This window comes from Meleagris gallopavo, chromosome Z, assembly GCF_905368555.1.
Source record: "Meleagris gallopavo chromosome Z, MGAL_WU_HG_1.1, whole genome shotgun sequence".
NCBI lineage: Eukaryota > Metazoa > Chordata > Aves > Galliformes > Phasianidae > Meleagris > Meleagris gallopavo.
This window is the reverse complement of record NC_139435.1, coordinates 72,568,667-72,594,080: the sequence shown is the minus strand read 5'-3', so window position 1 is coordinate 72,594,080 and position 25,414 is coordinate 72,568,667. Positions and strand designations below refer to the sequence as shown.

At 43.3% G+C, this 25,414-nt stretch overlaps 2 protein-coding genes across 13 annotated transcripts in view; one reads left to right on the top strand and one right to left on the bottom strand.

Annotated features, from left to right (window-relative positions):
- Positions 1-23,637, bottom strand: part of SEMA6A (semaphorin 6A) — a 114,599-nt gene extending 90,962 nt beyond the window's left edge. For 2 of the 7 annotated variants that reach the window (XM_085214395.1, XM_085214396.1), the window contains exon 1: positions 23,118-23,635. The gene's annotated coding sequence lies outside the window, so the exon portion shown is untranslated. The other 5 variants (XM_085214393.1, XM_085214392.1, XM_085214390.1 and 2 more) reach the window with 5 other exon arrangements.
- A 43-nt stretch (positions 23,638-23,680) lies between these two features.
- Positions 23,681-25,414, top strand: part of LOC109364114 (uncharacterized) — a 48,114-nt gene continuing 46,380 nt past the window's right edge. For 4 of the 6 annotated variants that reach the window (XM_085214400.1, XM_085214401.1, XM_085214398.1 and 1 more), the window contains exon 1: positions 23,681-24,627. In XM_085214400.1, the coding sequence (XP_085070526.1) occupies positions 23,857-24,627 (771 nt within the window). In that variant the 5' untranslated portion in view covers positions 23,681-23,856. Of the gene's footprint in view, positions 24,782-25,414 lie in introns of those variants that run through there. The other 2 variants (XM_085214403.1, XM_085214402.1) reach the window with 2 other exon arrangements.

The following is a 25,414-nucleotide window of genomic DNA, read 5'->3' as shown; positions in this document are numbered from 1 at the left end:
GACAAAGGCATGCAGACAACATAACAAGAGGTAAAGAGACAGAAACTAAGCAAAAGAAGGAGCAATACAAAGGAGCAGGCACCACTGCAGTCAAGATGTAGAAAGGAAGACAGCTGCTATTACAGAGAAGAAAGAATAAAGGCTTTCAGTGAGAATTCTTCAGAGGAAGAAGAGATTTTGTTGAAATGCAATAAAGATTAGAAGCTTGTCAACACTAGGATCCATGAGAAAGCAAAGATACTTGAAGAAAGATGTGAATATGAAGTTTATTCTTCAAATATACTAATCCTCCAAAGCATGCAGAGATAAACTGAGGTAAGGCCACTTCAGACTAAGATCATACATATAGGGTTCAATGGATTCTAATTAAACTGTGATTGTTGAGTCCTGTCTATGTCCTGAAGAACAAGCAGGTACAGAGAAACGAAGATACGAGAAGATGAAAGATACAGTGAAAAGTAGAGACCTGAGATAGTGTGGTTTGGGAAGAACAAAATCCAGATCTTTGACATCCTCATCTGTACTTAGTTTCTCCAAAATATTCACTGGTAGGAATAACATTTGGCACTGCTGGCAAATAGTAAAAAGTTTCCGCTGCAGTTTCAGCAAGAGATCGCGTCCTACAAGGTTCCTGTGAAGAGATGATGAGGTCTGCCATGTCTAATCAGCTCAATATCCTGTGTGCTACTACAGGAAACAACGAAAGCAACAAAAGTATTTCAAGGAAGGGCACAGGATATTCCACCTTCCTTGTTCCTGTTATTTAACAGTTTAGCTGAGGTGGTAAGATTGCAGGACACACACTGGGCTGTTCCTTCACTTACAAACCTACCTCCCACCCCAATCCTGGCAGCAGCCATTTGCGAGTTCCGCTGTTTCCTCTCCAGCTACCATTTGACATCCCCACACACAAGCTGTTTGCTCCCCTTGCTCCCTCCAGATCAAGGGAAATCTCAAAAGCTTCCCGAGATCTTTTTCAGCCCTATAATCACAAGCGGTCCCTGAACAAATAAAACAGAACTAATTTCTCTCAAATAACTGCTGTTGATGACACTGGTACGGGTAAATCTAGTACAAACAGCAGCCTGATCTGGAGTAACTCTTCCCACTGCTTCCACTCAGCAAAGTTTGGAGCCTCTGTTTACCATGTTATGCCTCTGGTCACATCAATGAAGAACCCAGTCCTTGGGAGTGCAGGCATTTAAAAACGCTGAGGTCTACAGCAATTGGTTTTCAGATGAAGTCTAGCAGTTTTGCATTTTGAGTGCAATGAGTAACAAAAATAAAAACTGTATTCTAAAATTAAAAGAAGTTGAAAAAAAAGGCACACAAAAAAATACCTTACCCTTTCTTGTTTCACACTAGAAAACTATTCCTGCATTTAAACTATAAGCACAGCTAGCATGTTCTCAACCAGTTCACAGCACATAGTTTTTTGGTTCAGATCCTTTCAGTGCTCTTATCCACCTTTCAATGGCATACCAGACACAGACCTGTACAGCTGAGCTGCAAAAGGACATTCTCTGAAGAGGAATCTTCTGATCTGTGTGCAGGACTGCCAGGCTTTGTCCTTGACTATTGCTTCCCAAACCACCACGGTATGGGAAATAAAGAAAGGGAAGAAGCAGTGAGCAGCACATCTCTGAACCCTACTGATATCCAGGCATAGCACAACCAGCCCTTGGCTGCAACATGGATCTCACACACTTCTTCCTAGCACATCCCAAGCTAGGCTTCTGGGGTTGCTCTGAATGCCACATGCAAGACTCCCACAGGATTCTGTCAGTACTGGAGACACTACAAACTACTGAAGGCAACTGAAACTATCTTGTATGGAGTCTACAGTCAGCCTGTTGCTTTTTTCCCCCCTTTCCTTTCAGATCATGAAAATTACAATATCGTTACTTTGCTAAAACAAAGAGCCTTAAAGAGCTGCAAATTAGCTGTGTGAGAATATATCAATAATAGCTACTAACCATTGTGATTTCTGCTAAGAAATTCATTCCAGCTAACTGACTTTATTTCAGAAGTGTCCATACACAAGAATGGCAGGCTGCCAGTGGTTTCTATATAATGTGAAGAAGTAGGACTTTAAAATAACAAGTAATTATCACATACTGTGTTCTATAAAGAAGAGAGATTCCACTTAGCACTGATTTAATATATCTACTTTATCCAAAGGCTATATACTGTTTTTGAAAGTGGGAACAAAATGTTAATTATCCCTAACATCCACAATCCTGTCTGATTCATTTGTGATCATCGCCAGAATAATATTTCTGTTTGCAGTTTTTACACTCCTTTTCAGGCTGATCCAGAAGAGCTCACGTAAATGATAATATAAACGAGATAATTTCCTACAGTGTTCCATAGGAGCATTACTACTACTGACTATTCCTGGTAGTGAAATACGTGAAAACTTTATATACGTTGATTGATAAGGTAAAAAATCAGCGAGTCTACACCAAACAAAGGAGTGTTTACGAACTCCGGCAGAGCTCTGTGCTAACAGAGCAGTAGGGCTCTTGTACAAATCACTGGGAGCAAATTGATGAACTTCGGCATGCTGAGCCATGACAACTCCTCCTGCCTGCACTCCAGAGCCTGCACACACAGAGCTAAAGGCGCTGTGCCTTGTCAGTTTGCTCTACAAGAGTACCTATTTGCTGTGGGCACAGAGCTGCTGCAAATCCATTTAACAGACAGTGAATGTATTGGCAGTGAATCTGCTGGAGAAATCCCTGGTTCTTCAGCAGATTCTTTTTAATAGGGCCACTGCTAGATGTAGTGGTGACTGCACAGCCTACTCGGAATGACCTTCCCTTCTCCTATTTTTTGGTCTTGGTCAGCTCTGATTTAGCAGCTTTGGTTCCTACTTTCAAACATAACTGGACTGATGTTTAGACATTAGTTCTCAAGATTGAGCTGTCTTTTAAAAGAAAGAAAAGAGTTCACTGCAGATGATACTTCCCAGAGAGAGTCTGATTGCTGATGACAGCCTAAATTACTGCCCTTCAAATGCTCCACAAGTTGTAAAAAATATATTTCCCAACAGTTGAGCTCTTCCCAAATTCCCTCTCACACTGCCCTAACACTCCCAAATTTTTAAAGTTGTTCTCTGACCCCTCTCACATGGACACACTCAAGGTAAAACACAGAAATGCAGATGCTTTCTTTCTTCTTACATTTTGCTTTTAAATAAAGTACCAAATGTTTGTTTGCGTTTTCCAACTTCTGCTTGGAAAGCCACAGGACAGATTCTGCAGTGACCTTGTTTTCAAGCTCCTCAGCCTATGAATAAAGCTGTTTAAAACATAACTTAGATCCTGTAGCTGATTTGCAAGAAAACCCTCACAAAACAAGCCTGGCTCCAAAGTCATATAGTTAGCTCCGTGCTCTGTTTGCTCACAGGGAATATCTCCTTGTTTATTCTGAGATAGCTGACAATGAGTGAACAGTTAAACCAAAGTTTCAAAAGTCTTTATTTCTCTGCTCATTGCATCATCCTTTGTGTTGTCAGCTGACAAAAACTGACATCTTTTCCAAGGTAACTTCAGAATCTCCAGAAGATCACTTGCCAGTTCCTATAAGACACATATATGTTTTTACAGTAATGTTTTCATACGTGCCAGTACTGGTAGCTCCTGCAATTTTTATCTCAAGGCTGATGACGATGCTTTCCTTGATGCTCTGGCTCCTGTAATTGTGTTATTAAGTGAACTTCCAGCAGTAGGGGAACTTGGTGGTTCCTCTGAACACCTTATAGGTTTCCTGGTTTCAATCTGGACAGTGGAATTTGGCAGCGTTGATCTTATAATACTAGGGACACTAAGAAAACAGCACTTGCCTGCTTTCATGTCCAGATGTTAGGAAAGATCGTACTTGACAGAGTCTTTATGGAACATCAGAAAGAGGATTATGGCTCAGATTACTCCTTTATTATTTTAATATTCCTCCCAATCCAAAGACAGACAATCCCACAGCCTTTCTCCCCAGTTCCAGAGGTCTACAGGGATTCTGGATAAACAAGAGCTGCAAGATCTTGTTAAAGGGCAGGCTTGTGCTGCCTACCCTTGCAAACAAAAGCAGAGATCAGTGCTCTACCTTTCAGAAACTTTCTGCACAGTTGCCAGATTTCACCAAGAAGTCTTGAAAATTCAATAGTTCTGATGATACTTCCTTTAAACCTTCACATACACAGACAAAGCTAAACTGTAGGAGCAAACCCCTGGTGAAAGCAAAACATAAAAATGCCTCCATTTGTAATAGCACAAAAGTTATCATGCATCTCTAACAAAACATTCTTAAACTTGATTATTAAACAAAATCACAAAACTGATACATTTGAACCATTTCTACTACAGATAGAGAATGGGCAACTAATATTATACCTCTTCAAATTCCTACAAGAAAAGGTATTTTTTTGGGGGGGGGTTGACTGCGGAGGGAGAGACAACTTCATGGGACTAAGACAGTATATTTAGTCACTAACCCCAAGCCAAGTCTGTAACTGAAGAAAGCAGAATGAAAACAACCTACAGTGCTTTACCTGCCAGTCCAAATCTCCCACATACAACATGTAAACAGGTCTCTGATAATTAACTCAGATTCCTCTTCTACACAAACCTACAAAGAAAAATTATTTTGTTCTATCTCCATTTTATTTATTAATTCTCATACATGCTGACTGGTAATGAACTACCAAGAAACAACCAGAAAGCTCATCCTGCACAATGAATCTATCCCTCAACACCTTTCCCCAACACAAGTTTTCACATTTGTAGATTTTCATTATCTCTAATACAATCTGCTCCTAATGCCAATTTCTAAACCCATAATTTTCTCATTTAGAAGACCTGGACATAAACACGCAACTGAAATGAACCTCCAGCCTGATAGCCATCCCACATTCAACACTTGCAAGGATTGTCTAAAGATTATACAGGGATCTACTCTCTCAAGTGTTAAATGATACCAAAAATTAAGCAGTCCTTTAGTTTCTGGGCCTGAAATTAGCACTGTGAACTAACTGGGTGAAGCCACTAAAGGTGACATCACGAAAAGTCCCTGGGAACTGCTGTGTTGCCAAAGTGCCACATAGTTACCTCGACTTTTCCTTTGCTATTTTGTTGACTTGATCCTGTTGAAGAGCCAGAGTAGCAACAGTGATTTTTTTTTTTTTTTTCATTCACTCTGCATAAAACACTTTCGCCCACCAGCAGATCAAGGCCCGCATCCTAAACTGTTCAGACCACCACAGTATTGGCATGACCATTCCAGCCATTGAGAACAGAAGTCCACCTGCTGGGCTATCCACATCAACAACCATCCAGACAAGAGTCATGAACAGAAGCACTGCTGAATGCTGGTGGCATTTCAGGTTTAATTTGTACAAATTTTTACATGCTTTCGTGAATATCTACAATACTTGAGCAAGATAGCATCTGTCGACAGAGATGGATAGAAAGGGGAAGAAAGGAAAAAACAGTAATTACCTAAAAATTCTGAGTCTCAACATGGCTCAGCCTAGATTTTGTAGGTGTGTTAATGCTGTCCATTCTGATACCTCTGAGTCATATAACAAGGAGAGAAGCAGTCTGCTTCCATTCAGAGGCATTAAAATCACTGCAAAGTACAGATGCTTGATAAAAGAGCAGCACGCACACACAAATCACCTGGCCATCAGCCCTTAACTCTACCAGGTGACAGAATCTCTTTTAAACTTGTTCCCTACCTTAGGAAAAACAAACAACAAACAAAGAAGTTTTCCCCTGGTAAACGTGCATCTGAATAGGAAGTTCTTAATTTGCTGGTCAAAAAGGCCACCTCCCTAGCTTAGCTGCTTAGATTTTGAGTTCTGTTGCTTTTTTTTTTCTTTTTTTTTCTTTTTTTTTTTTTTCTCCCCCCTATGAGAAAATGGCAGCTGCTTGCAGCTGTTGAGGAAGACCGAAATGGTTAAAGTAACCTCAAGGGAGAATTCAGAAACAAAGTGTAAGTAAGGTGGCTATTTAACTTGTGATTGCCAGTCATCATGGATGTCTCCAAACACATGTGGCATACACAAAAGCATTAACAAATGCCACAGAAGGACTTCCTCACATTTTTTTTTTTTTTCCTTTCTAAATAGTAAATTTGGTCTTCACTCAGCTTTACTTTTTAAACTTATATTGCATTATTTGGCTTTGATGGAACAAAAGAGCATTTTAAAAACTTTATTTCAGTGTTGATAATGTATAACACAAACTCAGCAATTGCTTACCAAACCTCTTCCCTCAGGACCACCCTGAAAATCTAAACAAGTCAAATGGGCCACACTGAAAACCAAATATCAAAGGCACTGCCAACTTTGTATTTTATTTAATTAGAAGTCAAGCTCATTAGCAGAGCTGCAGGGCAGCATACCATGCCTGCAGCCCTTGCTCATGTCAGGAATTGCACTGAATTAGGCCACAGTCACACGTGCCAAAAGCTGCGTGGGGGAACTGGGAGTGGGGAGACCTGTCCTCCTAACCCAGCTGGAACGCTGCAGTGCGCTGCCCCAGCAAGTGAGATTTGGCACCTCTGGGGGAAAACCAAGCTGCAGAAACCACAGCACAGAGGACATCCCCACTCCTTGAACTAGGGCTGCCTCCGGCAAGCCTCAGTACCCAAAAGTTGCCTTCTTGCACAGGGCACCGTGCTGTGAGTAAGCCAGCTGAGCTGTGAGCCAAACCCCACCACCAACAGAAAATACATGTGAAGCATGAGATGTGGTTTAACTTACAATGCAGCAAAGGCAATTTGGTTCAAGCAGTCTGACACCCAGCAACATCATTAACAAGTAAGCTAGATCATAGCATGTTTGCAACACGCAGCAAGCAATGCTCTCCCAATGTTCCCTGAAGCATAGAAACTATGTGAACTAAAGACAGCTTTTTGCATCCTATCCAAGTACAAGCACATCTATCTGATTAATAACAGGACACTTGGGCAACTTTTAGCTTAAAAAAAGAACAAAATCTTAGTTAAAATAATTTGAGGACTCTTTCAGCTCTTCTAGGAAAAAAAAAAACAACAAAACAAACTTTAGGGGGGAGGGTCTTGAGGAGGCACAGCTGTTGCAAATCAAATTTATTTTAAAGATAATCTGAAACAGCATGTTTGTGAAAGTTCACAATCACAGCAGAATTAAATCATTTTTACAAAGCATTTATTTGAAGAAGTTCTGTACACAAACTCTGGATATGGCAGAGAGTATTCTCCCTCATGGTTGAGGTTTGGTTTCATTCCTAGAAACAGCTATAAAAAAATTCTGCTCACTTGCACCAGGGTGCATTATTTATGCTCGGTTTTAGTTTTAAGACCTGTGACAAATACCAGATCGCTCACGTCCACCACAAGGTAGGCAGGCAGCCATACAGACTGCCCTGCTACTGCTGGCACACAGCACTCCTGGCTGGCTCCAGAGGCGTTACTGCTGCAGTCTTCCAGGACCTGGGCTGGAGAACAGGCTTTGGGCTCTACACTCATCTGGGCATGTCAGGGATTGCAGTGTTGTGCCTTGAAGTCATGATGCTGGCCACGATGCCCTTACCTCACCACCAAGCACAACCCCATGCTTGTCATCTGCCATAAGACAAGCCCTGCTCACTGCAGCAAGAGGCTCAGGTCCACCAGAGATAGCAAACAGTGCTTGGAACCTGCTGCCTGCAGCTTCAAAACATAGGATATGTTTTTAAAAAAGGCATAACACATCAAAACGTCACTTTTACGGAGTTTAACCTTTGTGCTGACCTAGGCTTCTGCCTCCCCACTGAGGCTGCTGACTGTTTTCCCTAACAGTGCCAGGTGCAGCACTTTTTTTTTAAAGAAGTTTTATTAGTTCAGTGGAAACTGGATGGAAGCCATAAACTTGTTTCACACAGCTGACCAGCCAGCTGCACAGGGTGATGCCAATGCCCTTCCCACAAGGCTGCTGCTGCCTAACCTCAACACTGGCCCAGCAGCAAGAAAACCACACAGCCCTTCAGATACTCTCCTCAAAACATACATATTACAAAGCCTCCTTCTACCTCTTTACTAATTATAATTGCTGTGTACCAGTCTGTGCCTCACAGAGGTGCCCATCACTAGAGAGGCTTGGCAATGATGCAAACCCTTTTTCTTTTCTCTACCACCAGTCTGAGAGAGAAGTCAAAGGAATCAAAAGATTTTCCAGTGCAAGGAATGAGCATGGGGACACAGGAGAGTCCCCTCTTGGCTTTATCCCCATTGCCTACCAAACTTTACATGAAAGAACAAGAAATTGGGCAGAGAGACAAACAATGTCCCTTTCATCTCTGCTGTGCCATCCACTTTTCTTCAGTCTTAGCTTTGTATGTACTCTTATCACAAAGGAATCACTCCACTGCAAACTGCTGGTCTGTCATGAAGGAAAGCATTTCCACCCTTCTCCTTTACTTCGCCACCCCTATCCTGCAACTGTTCCCTTGGACTCTCAGTTTCCAGAAACCTCTTCCTTCATTAAAATATTTTGAGTGAAGCTTGAGCCCAAAAAATATGGTCAAGATAGCAATACCTCGACCACCTTTGCTGTTTTGCTATGGAAGAAAGAAAGAAATCCATTTTCTGGAAATTATTCATAGCTTTCTTGCAGTTTTTTTTCCCACAAGCTTTCAGAGCAGGCATTAACCTGACATACAAACTTTTCCAAGCATTATTAACACTTCAAAGACACCACAAATATTGATGCGGATAAATTCTGTATTATTTATTCTCCTCCAACATATCCTTCAGCAGGATAACACAGCTTCCCATCCTTTAACCTGCTGAGTTAATGCAGAGAATAGCAGTGAGTTCTAGCAGATTTAATTTAAAGTGATAAAATGTAAGGATTTTCCTACAGGTCAGGGAAACATCTTGTCCTTAGTTTTCCATTTAGTCTTACTTGATCAAAAAAATGTTTAATATTTTTGTATCTTAAACTATAATACAAAGGTATGAAGAGGTCAAAGTAGAGAATGATAGTAGTGCCTTTAAGATGCCCTATTGCTTTTTAAGCCACAGCCAAACTCAGTGTCTGTGTTTCACATCCACTGATATCAGTGGAAGTACTGCATATGCTCCCAGGAAATCACAGGTTCTAGCACAAGTGTGCTACATTTTGTGGAGTGTCCCATCTCTTTCTTAAAAAGTAATGCCTAGTTAGAATTAATCCCCTTGTCACTCAGTGGCTCCTCTGTTTCTTCTGAACACCACAGTTACAGAAACCACCTTTTCTTATTCTCTGAATTTGTGCGCCCTTCTCACCTTGTCCTGGTCCCATGGAAAACCCAGTGTCCCTTCCATTCTCCCTATTTCCCAAGCTATCCAGTGTCTATTGAGATGAGCTTAGGACAGATGCCAACAAAGTCCATGGTGCATAGTGGGGAAAAAAAACTTGTTGCTTTCAGTCTTCTTAAAGAAGTGAGACCTAGTCAGATGAGACCAAATAGCCGGGAGCCTTCTTTATGCACACATTCCCTTTTTTTCCTATACACAACGCCAGTTGCTTGACAACAGCTTTCGACCCAAAGTTTTGTCTGAAATGATTGCAGGTTTCCAGATCTATTACTGAAACACAGATTGAAGACAAGAAGAGGTGTGAACATGGCTCAGAAGCAAGAAGTTTTCTCTAAATCATCTGTCCATGGAGCAATTGTAACATGTAGATGCTAATACAACACCTTTCCTAGCTGATCTTCCACCATGGGCAACCCAATTCTGCAATTGCTGGAGCAGTGCCCAGGAGACTGTATCAGGCAAAGCAGATTCAGTAGAGGCACGAGGATAAAGACAGAAGGCAAGTCAACAGCCCCCAAATCGGCATGAGCGTAGGCAACTCGACAGTCAGCTGCACCCTTCTGCTGATTTCTATGTACGTGTAGATCTCCAGAGACCAGCAGGAGTGGGAGCAGAATTACTTCAAAACACGCAGGACTCCCTCTGTGGATGTTCTGCTTCGAAGTCGAACAAAACAAAGCAAAGCAAAACAAAAAAAATCTCATTCCCTCCAAGTTCTGATTGTTAAGACTTGAGCGCTTGGGATTGAGTCCAAAATGACAGAAGTCAGTGCAAGATGGCTAGAAATCCCTTCTGCAGTGTGCATTCTACCTGCTCTGGATCCACAATATGACAGTTTTTTAAGAAGATGAAGGCTGAAAGATGCAGCATCTCAGCAATACATAAATGAAAGGGCTTGAAGCAGGCACTGCACTCACATTGGACTCACCTGAGCTAAATTCCAAATGTACATCTTCTCTCAAGAAGTAAAAAAATTGATTGGAAAGTTTAAATAGCCTTAGGTAAGTTTGGTCCACATATTTCTATCTGATTCCTAAAAATAAAGAATTACATGAATTACTGCTTCTTCTGAACACTGGCACAGCATGAAGTTGCTGCAGTTTGCTCTTCATCTTGCAAAGACTTTTTATATATTTCTAAGTTCTGGAGGCTCTTTAAACATGAGAGTTTATAAAGACACTTTTAAACAGCATAAAATATACTTCACACGAGTAAGGGGAAGTGCAAGGACTACTGCCAGAAACTATTTAACAGCTTGGAGCAAATTCTATCCTCTTGTTTGAGCAGGAGAAAGAAAAAATACAGCTTGAAGGAGAGGAAATATCTTTCTATCTTTCTTTCTCTAAAAAATATAGCTAGTCTGTCTTAGCACGATCTGTGGCTGTTAAAAAGCCAAGCAGGAGGAGGACAAGGTAGACCAGGTGAATGTTAAGCTGGGACAATGTTTTGCTAATATTCTCAGTCACGGTTTCTGCTCAGCACAAATTGTATTATTTTACATTCAACTGGTTGCACTTGTAGAGTTTGATTCTCTTAGCAGTCCTGTAGATCTGACCAGAACTGTGCAACCACTGAAACTAAATATGAATTTATGTTCTGTAAAAGCAGGGCTAAGGCATGAAAAACATGACAGAACCTTGTTAGCAACTCTTTGTGTAGGCAGCGTGCCTTTCTTTAATCAAATGCATCGTGGCTCTTACCCACTGATGTGAAATGACTCCTAGGGCTTTCCTCTGCACCAGTTTGAGTAACCCACTTTCAAACACCTCTGTGTCTGCATAAGAAAGCTGAAAGCTATACAGCTTCTTATGTAAACAGCAAGACAGCATACGCACAAAAAAAACAGTGCCTTTGAAGAGTGTGGCTTGTGTCCATCATTTCCTGTTATTGCTCAATGTTTTTCACTACGCCACTCATCATCTGGATGCCTGAAGTGTCTGCACTGAGATTTTAAAACACAAGAGAGCTTTTAAAACACAAGACAAGTGTCTTTGCAGGGTACATGCAAAGGAAAAAGCACAGTGTAGCCTCCTATTCGTTTTCACAATGAAACAGCCCAGCTGAACAAGCTGCAAGAAAGCTTTAAAAGACAAGCATTGCCCTCTTTCAGCATAAAAGCATGCGACCAAGCCCCAGGTTCTGTTTCTTCAGACTGCATGCAATTAGTCTTTGCCCCTGGATTTAGAAACAGTGTTAAAAGTTGAAAGGCCTTTTTCTCTCGAAAACTGGAGCAATTTCTAAGGCCGCTGCGCAACAGCAAGGACAGTTTTTCAATATTTCAAGCATATAATCTAAGGAAAACACGGCTAAGTAAATGCCACATGCTGCAATCCTTAAGACCCATCCCTCTTTGCGTAAATGGATTTTTGTTCGATCTTACACAAGACCATATTATTTTACATGCAGACAGTTGTTACAGCAGGCTAACACAAGCAGTTGTCTGGGAAGCACAGCTGTGGAGCAGCAGGACAGCCTGGCGACCGCGAGGCTCTCTGCTTCTGAAAAAAACTCCAGCAGCAGATTCTATAAAGCTACAACATAGGTGCCATTACACAGCAGAACAACACCTTATTGATATTTTGATATTAACATGAACATGAGTCCACTTCTCCCCCACCCAAGATTTTAAACTTCAGAAATTAACAGCAGCTGCTGAAGTCAGCAGGAGTTGTGCCACTATTAGGATGAGTTAGAGCACAGCCTTTCTAGACAAGCTCCGTGCCTAGTGAAATAAATACAGACAGTGTCTGAAGCAAAACTGTACCCTCGTTCTCCTGTGTGATGCAGACAGGTCAAAAGTTTTGTCCTGCTAAAACATATTTTTGTGCCTCGGCCCAACCTCTCTACGCTTTCTTACATAAGTAGTGCAATTGGTTCTGATGACAAACGTAAAGCTTACAGCAGGAATCTAAATATTCAGGCTTTAGGAGCATGGCACAAAGGAGGAAATCAGGATTAGTCCTCCCAACAAAACCACAGAGGTGTTTTTTTAGAACGTAGATTCTAAAAAAGTTTTTCAAGATCTTTCACTGTGACAACAGTGGATACATTCATCTGTTTTAAATGAAGCTTGATTGCTGAACTTCTATGGGAGAAAAGGATCTAAAGAACTGATTTGCTATTGAAGGTAAATGAATGCAAGCATTCTTACAGACCTCATTACCTCTCACTCTGACATTAAACAGCCCACATCTTCCATCCTTCTGCGCTCCACCAGCACTTATTGCAGCAATGTGTTACCAGAAGGGCCAGGCTGAGCTGCTTCTCTCACACGGAGCACTGGAGGTGGGAGTGAATGGTGATTTTGGCAGATGATGTCACCTCCAGGATATTGGCTACAGGAGAGAACTTAAGATATCAACACAGATATGCAACTAATGAAAACAGTCAGTTTCAACATCCAAAAAAAAAAATAACCCACACAAAAAGTGGGGCTCTCTGTACAAGACAGACATGGAACTTTTGGAGCAGGTCCAGAGGAGAGCCACTGAGATGATCAGAGGGCTGGAGCACCTCTCCTGTGAGGAAAGGTTGAGGGAACTGGGCTTGTTTAGCTTGGAGAAGAGAAGGCTCCAAGGAGACCTCATTGTGGCCTTCCAGTACTTGAAGGGAGCGTATAAACAGGAGGGGGGATGGCTGTTTACAAGGGTGGATAGTGATAGGGCAAGGGGGAGTGGTTTTAAATTAAGACAAGGGGAGGTTTAGATTAGATATTAGGAGGACGTTTTTCACCCAGAGGGTGGTGAGGCACTGGAACAGGTTGCCCTGGGAGGCTGTGGATGCCCCATCCCTGCAGGCATTCAAGGCCAGGCTGGATGTGGCTCTGGGCAGCCTGGTCTGGTGGTTGGCAACCCTGGATACAGCAGGGGGGTTGGAACTCGATGGTCATCGAGGTCCTTTTCAACCCAGGCCATTCTATGATTCATTCTATGATTCTATGAAAAGGAAATAAACTTGTGTGTTAGGGAACTGACTCCATTAGACAATACTTTTTAATTGTAGAGTTTTTATTTTTCCTCTATAGATGCTTTAATACTGTCGTATAACACACTCAGAAAAACATCCTGACAAATCAAAACTGCATTATTCTAACAGTCACCAGCCTTCACCTCACACCTTCAGGCTATTAGCTCCAGGTTGGCTATATATGCCTTTTGGACTACTCATACTGTTGAACAGGAACAGGATTTATTTTATTTATTTTTAATCTTGGGAAAGGAAGCGTTCTGGCAGTATCTCTAGGTTTTAGGCTTAGAACAGGATAAAGCAAAAAAGACGACACCACCCTACAATACACACGTCTCGTGACGGAATTAATCAGCCTATCTGAACATGCTGAACTTCCCTACAACAAAATTAAAAGGAAACACCTTGCAGATAAAAATGAAAAAAGTGTAGTGGTGCATGCAAAAATCTTTCCTCTTCCCACGACTGCTCTTTAAGAAGTCAGTTCTTGAGTTCTTTGTAAAGAAAGACATATTACTATTTAAATTCAACAGTAATTTTACCAGATGAGACAAAAAGCACCCCAAAGAAGCATTAGAAAAATGTTTGTCCTCTTCCGTCTTTGGAAACTACTCTCCTTCAAGTAGAAAATTTTATGCCTGAAGTGTTTCTATAAAAGAATACTTCACTGCTTGGACACAGTTCTTAAAATCATATTATATAATAACCTCCCTATAACAGATGACAGTGAATTTTAAAAATCGTGTTTTAACTTGGGGCATTTCTCACTGTTTGCTGAGATCATAAAAATCACAGAATGGCCTGAGTTGAAAAGGACACAATGATCATTTAGTTTCAACCCCCCTGCCATGTGCAGGGTCACCAGCCTCCAGACCAGGTGCCCATATCAATAAGTTGCAACTGCAAAAGCTGAGTGCTTGTAATTAACAAGCACAAATTATTCAGAAGTAGAATGAGTTGAACCCTACTGGAAGTTTGTACACATAGCATCAAATCCTGTTCGTATAAAAAAAAACTCAAAAGTTGATTTTGACACATTATGACCTTCTTTTATTAGAGAGCTATGATGAAAAGCCATTACTATAAAGACGATGACCCAACGTCCAAGATAGCAGTTACACAGCCCTTGTTTCTCTCTGTATAATAAAAAAAAGGCATTTTGAATCAAACACCAGGCATTTAGCCATGCTCCTGGAATTAAGTACTGCTAAAGACACATGACTGTGTGGGACTCAACCTGTGTGCTGCCTTCAGACGATGGGCACTGGGCAGCTCAGTGGCTGTGCTGGGGAGGACCTTCCCTCCCTGCACTACTATCCCACCCAAATCAAGCCTTACCCTTCCAGAAATACTCAAGCACTGAGATACGACTCAATACATGCAAGATTTCCAAAACAGACTCCAAAAAAAATTGCTAAAAAAGGACACAAATGTAACACTTGTCCAATAATAATCATCTTATTTCTTTGATGGGGTCAGTATACTGATGCTTGAAGATGTTAAATATTTAAGGCTAACCATAAATAAAACTGACAGGGCTAAGCTGGACTGTGAGTAGAGTAAGGCATTCAATAGAATTTCTTCCTTACTCTCTTACAGGCATAAGACTGAGCCTCTACATTGAGAACACAATTACTTACCATTCACATCTCAATATTTCAGGGGCAAAAAAATAAACAATCAATATACTCAGAGGGTGGTGAGGCACTGGAACAGGTCGCTCAAGGAGGTTGTGGATGCCCCATCCCTGGAGGCATTCAAGACCAGGCTGGATGTGGCTCTGGGCAGCCTGGTCTGCTGGTTGGTGACCCTGCACATAGCAGGGGGTTGGAATTGGATGAGCATTGTGGTCCTTTTCAATCCAGGCTACTCTTTGATTCTATGAAAAATCTTTAATGTTAATAAGCATACAGTGGTACATTACGGATCCGCTTAAATTCATTTCCATACAGATTGATCCTATGCCTAATCTGAAACTAGCTGATGTGTAATAAACTCTGAGGAAAAAAGGACAAATAAATAAATAAATTAAAAAATCCCAACAACTGCATTTGTACCTCTACAGCTTTTGACCTCAATGTTTTCCAGTACTCAGAATTTTCTAGGCAATCGCAAGCTCCCTTCTAAATGCAACTACAAAACGCCCAGGGCATATTATTTCGCCCTATCAGACTGTCAGTCTGCTAGATACATATCCATTTCGGGTTTAACAGGAAAAAATGTGGGATTCATTTTGTGTAAAATATGCATACGCAACACAGTATGCAAAAGTCAGACTGCAAAAGAGAAACTACGTGAGAGTTCAAAGCTGGAAATACAGATTTTCTGTACATCCACCACCACACAAACTTTATCATCATTAAAATTCATGCACAAGTTTTGGACTTCAAAGTTGTTCAGCTGGTAGGAGTCCTGAGGGTGGATTACAAATAATAGGCACATGTTCCCAATCTGCTTGTCGATCTCACTTGAAAAATTGACAAGACTGGGTAGTAAAGTCCCAGAATGAAGCTTTAAAACTTGTCTTTGAAGGCAAACTAACCATTGGAAAGTTTTAAAAGCGGCTAATTTTCAAGATTAGTTCAAATTATACTGTATTCTTTAAGTTAGACTGCAGAGCTAATTTTAAGATGATTCTTTGATGAGAAATTTTAAGGCTTTTCTTGTGAACAGAAAATATCTATCAAGCTTATCTGTGCAAGAACCAAATAGTTTCATTAAAACTAGAAGGAAGTCACTTAGTGCTGGAGACATTATTATGTAAAATGCAATAGAAATGGATTTGAGATATCTACTCACACATGTGCCTTGTGGAGGTGATGATTTTCTTTTTTCTTTTCTTTTTTTTTTTTTTTCTTTCCTCAGTGGGAAAGAAAAAAAAGTCTCTGATTTCCTTGTGAACAATGTTTGCGTTTTCATACTATCTGCAGCCAACCACAACTGCTAACGATTAGCACAGGATGAAAAGTCAGGGTCTTCCAGCTACTTTCTTGCTAGATTAATTCTTACTATTTACTACTTTACCACTTTTCTCATTTGTCAAAAAAGCGATTCTCAACTACTAACAGCCCTGCATTTCTCAAAATGTTTCAGTGCTGAAACATTTGTAGACAGATACCGAAATGTAATTAAAAAAAATACAGCCAATGTCAACACGGAGCTGAAAGAACACCAGCTCTGACAGATTATTTCCCCTTTGCTACTTTGTAATTTAAGCTTTTCTCCCGCTAACAAAAGCGGGCTCATTGTCATTTTATTAAATTTAAGGTTAACAATGGGAACAATACACATTAACTCAGTCTCAAACATGATGTCATGTTTTATGAAGATAGGTTAAAAGAAAATGTAGAACAAATTACCTTGATTGCTTAGGAAACCCTAAATCCCTTAATTTACCCAACCATTTATCAGCACAACTAATCAAAAGCCTTTCTTGCTCTCACAGGGCATAAAGGTAGCCATTAAGTCTCTGAAGTGCACGATTTTACCAGCAAGACAAAACAGAAAGCAAATCTTGGGAGTAAGTATCAGCTGGATGTTCACATAACAAGGTCCAGGGAGACATATCCAGAAGTTTCCTCTTTTAATCCAACTCTGAATAATGCTGGATGCTGTTCTCTGTTCCTTCAGAGCTCTACCACAGCCAAAATAACTGCAAAGCTTGCAAGTCCAAGTATATCTCAAGCCTTTCCCAAGGCACCCCAACACTATCTGAGGCACTGAAACTATGGCAACCGAATAAGAAAGCAGCTTCCATGATTAATAGATGAAGATCCCAGCGACAGTGCCTCGCTAGGCCATATTTCAGGAATGCAAAAGGAATTAGCATAAAATCCATCACATTCTACCAATAAAAAGTAGATTTCAAAAGGCATCAACAAAACCACATTATTTTTCTTCTAAGAGAAAATATTCGATGGAACTACAAACTGTTCAAATTCTCATTAACATCTCAATGAAATGCTGCCCCAAGTGCAAGCAATGGATAAATGTCCACCAGCAACAGTGAAGGAACCAACGCAGCACATTTCCAGTCAGTCTATCGAAGCTGTACATAAAAATGCTCAACATATAGAACATACAGAACACTTGAGTGAAGGTGAGCAGAAGGAGATCAAGTAGAAATAACGTTTGCTGCAGTCGGGAATATATTTGGACGCAGTTTTTCTCATTGTGTTGAGGATTCACATAAGAGCATACTTTTTCCATCTGCTGAACCAGAACCCCCTAATACATCTATTATGTTATCTACGCATTTTCATTACTAGAAGGCCCCATGAGTCTGTCAGGGTCACGGCAAAATTGATGAGAGGTTAGGAATACCTTTTTTAGAAGCAGATAATCAAACTCCCACTATTATCTCCAGAAAAAAAATATCACTATTACACTCCCCATCTACTAGATGGTCTCAGATTGAGGCGAAATGATGTAATAAGAACATTCCTCATTTCCAATTGCATCAACATTAAGTTTCCACAAAAGGCTACAGAGAAGTAGAGGAATATGTTTTTTGCCCTTATCACTAAGGGTACAACATGTACAACCATGCAGCCAAGGCATGGCTTCACCCGGGGAGTGAGGGAGACAAGGAGCAAAAGGCTTCCTAATGGGAAGACAGTGCACACACAGAATGCTGGGCACCTGCCCTGGAGGTGCTTCCCTTCAGTATACCAGGAATGGTGTAAAAGTGTGCTTCTGTGTGAAGTTCCTCATTAGCAGTTCGCAGTGGTTTTAAGAAAAAAAAAAAAAAAAAAAAAAAAAAAAAAAAGCCAGGATAGTCCACAATATACGAATTTCAAGTATCTGTTATAAATACTGTAATACAGAAATGCCTATTATTAACAATACTTTTAAAGAAAAGGTCATTGCGGAATGCAGCAGATTACCATATGTCTTCACTCCAGAGACACAGCAACTGGCAGTTCTGCTAATAGCTGGTTTATCTTCTTCATCTTACATCTCCATTTCAGCCAATGCAGAAACACTTTGGGGACTGGGGGAAGAATCTTTCCAGACAGAAATGGCTCTGTATTTGCAGAGTATAACACACCCCATCTTCTTCCTGGTAAATAACTACAGTTCCATACTGCCTAACAGTTAACTATCAGGAGTATTTTGGCAGTGAATTATGAGATAATTCATGGTGCTTTTTTTTACTGATTTTCTTCTTTATTTTTAGAAGCTATTTTGTAAAAGGCGACATCTGCTTTTTTTCTTTTTTAACTACAGTGGACCTAAACTTTAGATTCTCCAGGACATAAATCGTGCAGCTTCATTTATGTTCTTCTGGCTCATGAAAGCTGAGAATATGATAAATTTATGAAGTGTGGCATAGAACTCCAATCCCCTTTTTTATTTCCTGTGCCCCCACCATTAAACTCGTAGCTTTAATGAGTCTGAAGTGACAAAAATAGCAAATGCAGCTATGTATGTCTTTTAATAAACCACTTCCAAGACTTTCTGAATATCTCGATGTTTTAGGATATTCTATTTATTTCTTTTTTCCAGTTCCCTTATCAGTATGAATTTTGAATCTTTTCCTATCCAGTTGCTAAAATAAGAGTGGCAGGTGGACACCTTGGGAACTCCTGAGGACATGCAGGACATGCAATATATATAATTACAACACAGTAGGTGGCACTCTTCCCTTTAAATCCTAAAGCAGTGACTGAGCCGTGCTGCCATACTTGTCATGACCCAAACTCAAAGACTCATTTCCTGAGACCAGTTAAATAACCCTTAACGCTGTATAAACATCAACATTCAGCTATTTCCATGGCTTCATTCTCTCAGAAGACGGCACACAGAGGAAATAAATACCCTGGGCTGCTCGGTTTGCACTTAAACCGGGATGTGCACTTCTGCCTATGCAGACCCTGTCCAAGCTGTTCCTTGTTCAACAGACAGATGCATCAGGTTCAAAATGAACACATTCATATGTAGAGATTTTATATTCAGGCTTGAGTTTTCTTCCAGCTGCTTATTTTTGCCACTAAACCCTGATTCTGGTTGCTTCGTGTTGCAGGAACTGACACAGCTGCTGGCTGTCTCTTATTACCTACCACCCTACTCCTCACCCACCTCAGGGTGGTCTGATGCACACAATTAATGGTGCAGAAGAAAGCATTGCTTACTCCTCTCATTTTTTTTCCCCTGTTTCCCTGCCCAGGCAAGGCTTGCCACAGTATGCTGTGGGTCTGTGTTGGATGCTGCTTGCTCCAGAAGATGTGGACCAAAGTCTGCCTGAATGCTGAAGGTTGATCCACAACAAAGGGATTCAGGTCCTCACCAACCATAGATCCCTTCAGAAAGCAGGGGGAAGCACATGAGGTAAGAGTGCCCTATTTGAATAATATTTCAGCAACTGCCTTTAATTTCATCCAATTATTCCAACAAGCAGAGCAGAGCTGGGCAAGCAAGACTGGAAAAGACAAGGGCTAAAGATTCACCTCCTTAATAAATTAAAAGTAAGTAAAATACTGTAGCATCTGTATCAAATGAAGATAGTGAAAACTTCTGATCTAGTACAGTTCAACTTCACTTAGCGTATGCTGTGCCTAACAGAATAGAATTTGCTTTAGCAGAATTTACCCCGTTGTTTCTTTTTAGCACTCTGGTATAGTGCATGCGAATCAGATACAAAGCATTTGACTGGGAAGTGCAACAATGCGTCCTTGCAAACAAGCTAGATGCAAGACGTATATTAGCTCAGGTCAATTTAATCCAAAAACATTTTATGTCTCTCCTGCTGCAAACCATGTGAACTCTTTTCATGCGTATTTATGTATGGCTCTTCAAAACAAGATGACAAGCTTCCCCTTCCCTTCACAAAACACTCACAAGCAAGTTCACAATAACCTACTTCCTTTTTAATGCAAACAGTTCTATTCTGGATTTAACACAGGTCATTAATCTGATCTTTCTGCTTTTCTTTTTCTCTCTTTTTTTTTTTCTCCCCTTAAAAAAAATGAGCAAGGACAACTCCTTCTCCCAAATCCGACCTACCTCCCTCCTCACTTTGAGTGGCAATAACTAAATGCCTTAATTTGCAAACATTACAAAAGGACTATGGTTGGTACTTCCATCTTCATGCAGCTGGAGATGTTAGATAACATATTTCTTGCAGACACTGGCATCCAAGTATTTTTTTTGTTCAAGAACGACAAGTTTATCTTATAAGGTTGGTTTTGCCACTGGAAGTCAGAGTAACAGTTTTGATGTAGGCTAATTCAGAATACACAGAACATCTGTGACCATATGATTCGTTTTCCTTTTAAGTATTCATCGATGCTTCAAGCACTTGATTCCCACTACAGGAAAAGCAAACACTGCAATTATACTTTATGATATTAATTGCTATTTTAAAATTCATTTTGCATTCAGATGGAAGCTTCATCTGGGCATTCCGCTCCTGAGATAAACTTACTCGAAAGCCAGAGATTTTATTCAGTGAAGAGTGGAAGGGAACCAAGATCAACATTTTTATGCATAGGAAATTGTTGGGCTTTAAAGAGAGTTAGTGTGTTTTCTCTTTGCATTATATCTTCAGATAAGACACCACATGAAAAACAGGATCCTTTCAGACAAAATTATGCCCTAGACATTGAAACGTTCAAGCAACTGCACTTTTTTTTTTTTTTTTAAGTGGCAAACCTCTCAATCTTACTGACTCCATAGCATTTCCTTTCAAACACATATGAAGCAACTCCGCGAAGAAAAAGGTTTGCTGTAGGAAACCCAATTTTCCTTACAACACACTCAATCAGTCTCATTAAAAACAAACAAACAAACAGAAAACCCACAGAAGTTAACCAGACACGATCATTTTGCAGTCTGATAACAAATGGCAAAGGAAGCCCTAAACATTACAGCAGCTGCATAAATCCTATTGTCAGAGAGCTGCCACAGACTTGTCAAAATCTCTACAAGTTCTGTGATAGATTCTCACTCTGCTGGACCTCCTCACGTAGATTTACCTGGCCAGTAAAGCTTGCTGACATGAGAACACTGAACTGCACATAGACAATGTTTGCAAAAATAGAGTAGCAAGAGGCATGATTTCCCCACTGTCTTCGAGGTTAGCTTAATAATTAATACGAGTGCCAGATTATACTGAACAAAAGTTAGCTCAATCTACGACAATTAGTAAACCTCTGCACGGAGCCCTGTGGCAGAAAATGGTCGTGGAGATTCAGCTCTTTACTATTTACTACACCTATAGCCCATGTGTCCACCCCTTCGGAGGACCAAGTGCTCATCTTGCGAATCCTGGAATTCGCATGCTTTACCACGGACCACTTAAAGCCTTTGCTTTAGCCAAACAATTTCCCCTCCACAACAACCAAAGATGCGTGCTGCACAGACCTCGGTACACGAGCGCAGGTTTACAAACTTCCAAAGCAGCAATTTGCTCAGGAGTGGGTGAAGAAAGCAAATTTCCCTCCGATCAAGCGGTCACGGTTAGCAAAGACACAGCCGGCTGTCCGCGGAGCTCAGCCCGGCACTCACCCGGCTCGGGGCTGTCAGGACATCGCAGTGCCAGCGGACAGAACGACATCGCCGCCTCGGCGGTCCGCGCTCGCAACGCTCCCCCGCCTGCAGCCACCCCAGGAAGCGCCTCCCTCGGGCAGGAGGGGCGGAGGGACGACCGAGCTCTCGCAGGTACTTTCTCCGGCTCGAAGCAAAGCCAAACTTTCTGCCACCCTCCTCGGGAACAGCGGCAGGGTCCGGGGCAGTCCTGACCCCCTGCCTCGCCCCGGACAGGGGAGCGGCGGGTTCCTAGCACGCTTCGCCCGCAGCTCCTACACGGGCTGGAGTGGGGGGAGCTAAACCGTCTTCTCTTCAACAGCGGTACGAAGCTGCCCGCTACCGGCCGCTCGGAGCCGCCTGCCCGGGGCTCCCCGGACTCACGCCGGGCCAGCTCCGAGGGAGGCTGCGGCAGCTGCTTAGAGCCGGCTTGCCCTGCTCTTCCCCTTGGAAAAACTTTATCCGCCGTTTCTCGGCTCCCCGAGGAGGAGAGCGAACGAAGGAGCGGCGGACAGAGCCCTCGCCCTGCCGAGAAGTGGGCGGGGAAGGGCCCTGCCTGGGACCCTCTCTTCTCCCCGCCGCGGCATCCGGGCAGCCCGCAGCCCCTCTGAGGGGACGGAGGTCGGTGCGGCGGGGAAGGGAGCTCGCGGCCTCAGCCCACCCTCGCGAACAAAGCCGCTGTAGCACCCGGGGAAACCGAAGTTTTCTCGGTTGCCGACCTCTTCTTTCAGCCTTGAAAATTTAAAATAATAATAGCAATGTCAACTAACAAAAATCCCAACCCCGAAACACACCGCCAAGCCCACAAAACCAGAAGGCACCACCACAATCCCGCACTGGAGAGCGGAAACCGTGGGTTACGCCTCTGCACGAAGCTCCCGCACTGTGCCTGTAACAAAGACCCCGGCAGCTCACAGCCCCGCGCGGTGACCGCAGGCAGCGCTGATCCGGCCCCGCACGAAACCTCCCGCAGCTGAGGGCAGGGAGCGGGGCTGGGAGCCGGAGAAAGCGAACAGGAGCCCGAACACAGTGCATGCAAACGGTGCCCGTGGGCCGGGGAGCACCGGCGCGTCCAGCAGCCTAGGGGTGGGGGAAAGAAAAAGAGGAAAAAAGGAAAAGAAAGACGAAACCACGAGATGCCTGAAAACTGCACTTGCGGGCGGCTCCTCGCCTAATGCCATCGGCGCTGCCGAGGCAGTCGCAGCCGCCGCCCGCCTTCCCCGCCGCACTCGACCGACCGGCCGAGGCGGGAGCCTTCCTTCCACGCAACCCAAAACATCGGATACGGACGGGGAGTACTGTACCTTTTCGGTGCATCTATCTGGGCAGCTAGAGGACAGAACTAGCTGATGGTGTGTCCCATTTAGTAATCCATTTAAGGGGATCTCTCTGGGAAACTGGAACCACTCTCTCCTTTGCAATCCTTTGTCATTACTACATATGTGCTTCCCAGGGGATGGAATATTTAATATTTCTACTTTCTGAATTGCAAGTGCAGTTTGTTCATTTCCAATGACGGGCGAAAAGAGGGAACAGGAGTGAAAAAAAAGAAAAAGAAAAAGAAAAAAAAGAAAAAGAAAAAAAGCGTTCACAACTCCTCTCCAAACCCAAATTCCACTACGACTCCACTCCAGTAAGTCCCCTTCAGCCGTGCCTCGGGAGGTAAGTCATTTCGGGGTCTCGTCCTGCTCCCCTTCTACCAAAAGTGCTCCCGGTGCGAAAGCTGCTCCAGGAAAACTCCGAGGCTGGCGGCGCTCGCCGTGCCGCGGCAAGAAGGCGCAGTCGCTGCTCGCCCCCAGGCTGCCGGGCATTGGACTGGAAGCCGCTCGCCCCCCGCCGCCGCTACCCTGCCTCCGCCCGGCTCCCACTCCCAGCCCCTGGGACGCGGCTCCGGAGGCGGAGACAAAGCCCGGACTGGATCGCACCGGGCGGCCGCGCCCCGCCCCGCCCCGCCCCGCTGGCACGTGCCCAGCCCTCCCGCCCCGCCGTGCCGCGGGCGGTGCCGCCGAAGGGGCGGCTGCGGTGCTGCGGATCGCGGGAGCGATGTCCCCGCCGGCACCGTCGGTCGCAGCCGCCGCCGCCGCCGCCGATCGCTCGCTCGCTCGCTCGCTCGCTTGGCGTCCACGCCAACGCTGCCCGCCGCCGAGGGATGCCCGCGAGCGACCGGAACATCTCGGCCTGGCGGCGTGGGCTCCGTTCCGGGCGGCCCGGCCGGGGACTTTGTGGCTCCGCGGCGGGCTCCGCGAGCGGCGGCAGGAGCGGTTCGGAGCCGTCCGGTGCTGTCCGGCGCCGTCCGGTGCTGTCCGGCAGAAAGCTCGGCAGCGCCCGGTGGCGGCGGCCGGCGGCACATCCCCCCTGGTCCCCGCGGGGACCGCGGCTGCAGCTGCCGCTGGCACCGATCTCGGCCGTCTTCATCTCTTCCTTTCCACCCAAATCCCGCCCCAGCGGCCGCTCGCTGAGTTAATCCCCGTCTCGGAGCCGATCCAGCGAGAGGCAGGAGCGAGCGGCTGTAGTATGTTAATCCCCCACCCTGGCCCCGCGGCCGTGCATCCGCAGCCGGCTGTGGTCATCCCAGCGCTCCGGCCGGGACGCACCTGGCTGCCACGCTCGGGTGTGAATCCGACCCTCCGTCCCCTATCGCTGACCTCTGCGGGCTCGGGGCGTGGGGACAGAACCGTTCCTTGGCCGTGGCATGGGATTAACAGCGTTTTGTATCCTGTAGGTCTCTCTGGAGTGAGGCTGAAAGGAGAGCCTCCGGTGTTCGGCGTGGAGGTATCTGCTCCCCACACGAGTCGCTTACAAGTGCAATTGCTTGTACGTGATTATCTATCTATCTATCTATCTATCTATCTATCTATCTATCTATTTTTTTTTCCAAACCAGATAAGTGAAACGATGGATAGAGCAAAGGGATTTACTGTCAGGCCACAAAGTGTGTCATTAAAATTAAAATAATTCTTTGTTTGTGGCAGCTGTTTCCCTCGCCTTTTATTTTCAGATAATGAAAGGACTCTGAGAATTTGGTTTCGGTTCAGTATTTGATTTGGGGTCTAAAATTACGCATGTTCATTCAATTTCTAGTTGTTAGATTACAAGGGAAAACATCCATCTGTGTTGAGGAAAAGTTTCTTCTTTCAGACAGTTTATACTGAGTGTATACTTAGGATGATTTTCTAACCAAAGGAACTAAGATTTCATGTATATTTTCTTCCTTGCCCTGAAAATCTGAAACAGAAGAAGGTTCTGCACTGAAGAGAATAATTGCTGGGAACAGATAAATTTTAGTTTAGCAAACTTACGCTAGATCTGAAAGCAATTAGAGAAATTGGACTAGTATAAATAATTTCTGGGTACCCAACCATGTGTCAGGAGGATAAACCAGACTGAATGGACCTTGATTTGCCAAGAACCCAGCCCTTTATCTTCCCAAAGAAGGCTCTGGATCATCTCATACTGCATCTCCCTGTGTCAGGAATTGAGAACAGTGATAATATGGTCTGGATTTGTGGGAAGTTTCCATCGTTATGTTAGACTCAATTGCTACATACATTCTGAGGTGCTCAGGACTTCCACTGACTTTGTTGTGGTTTGAATTGCAAGC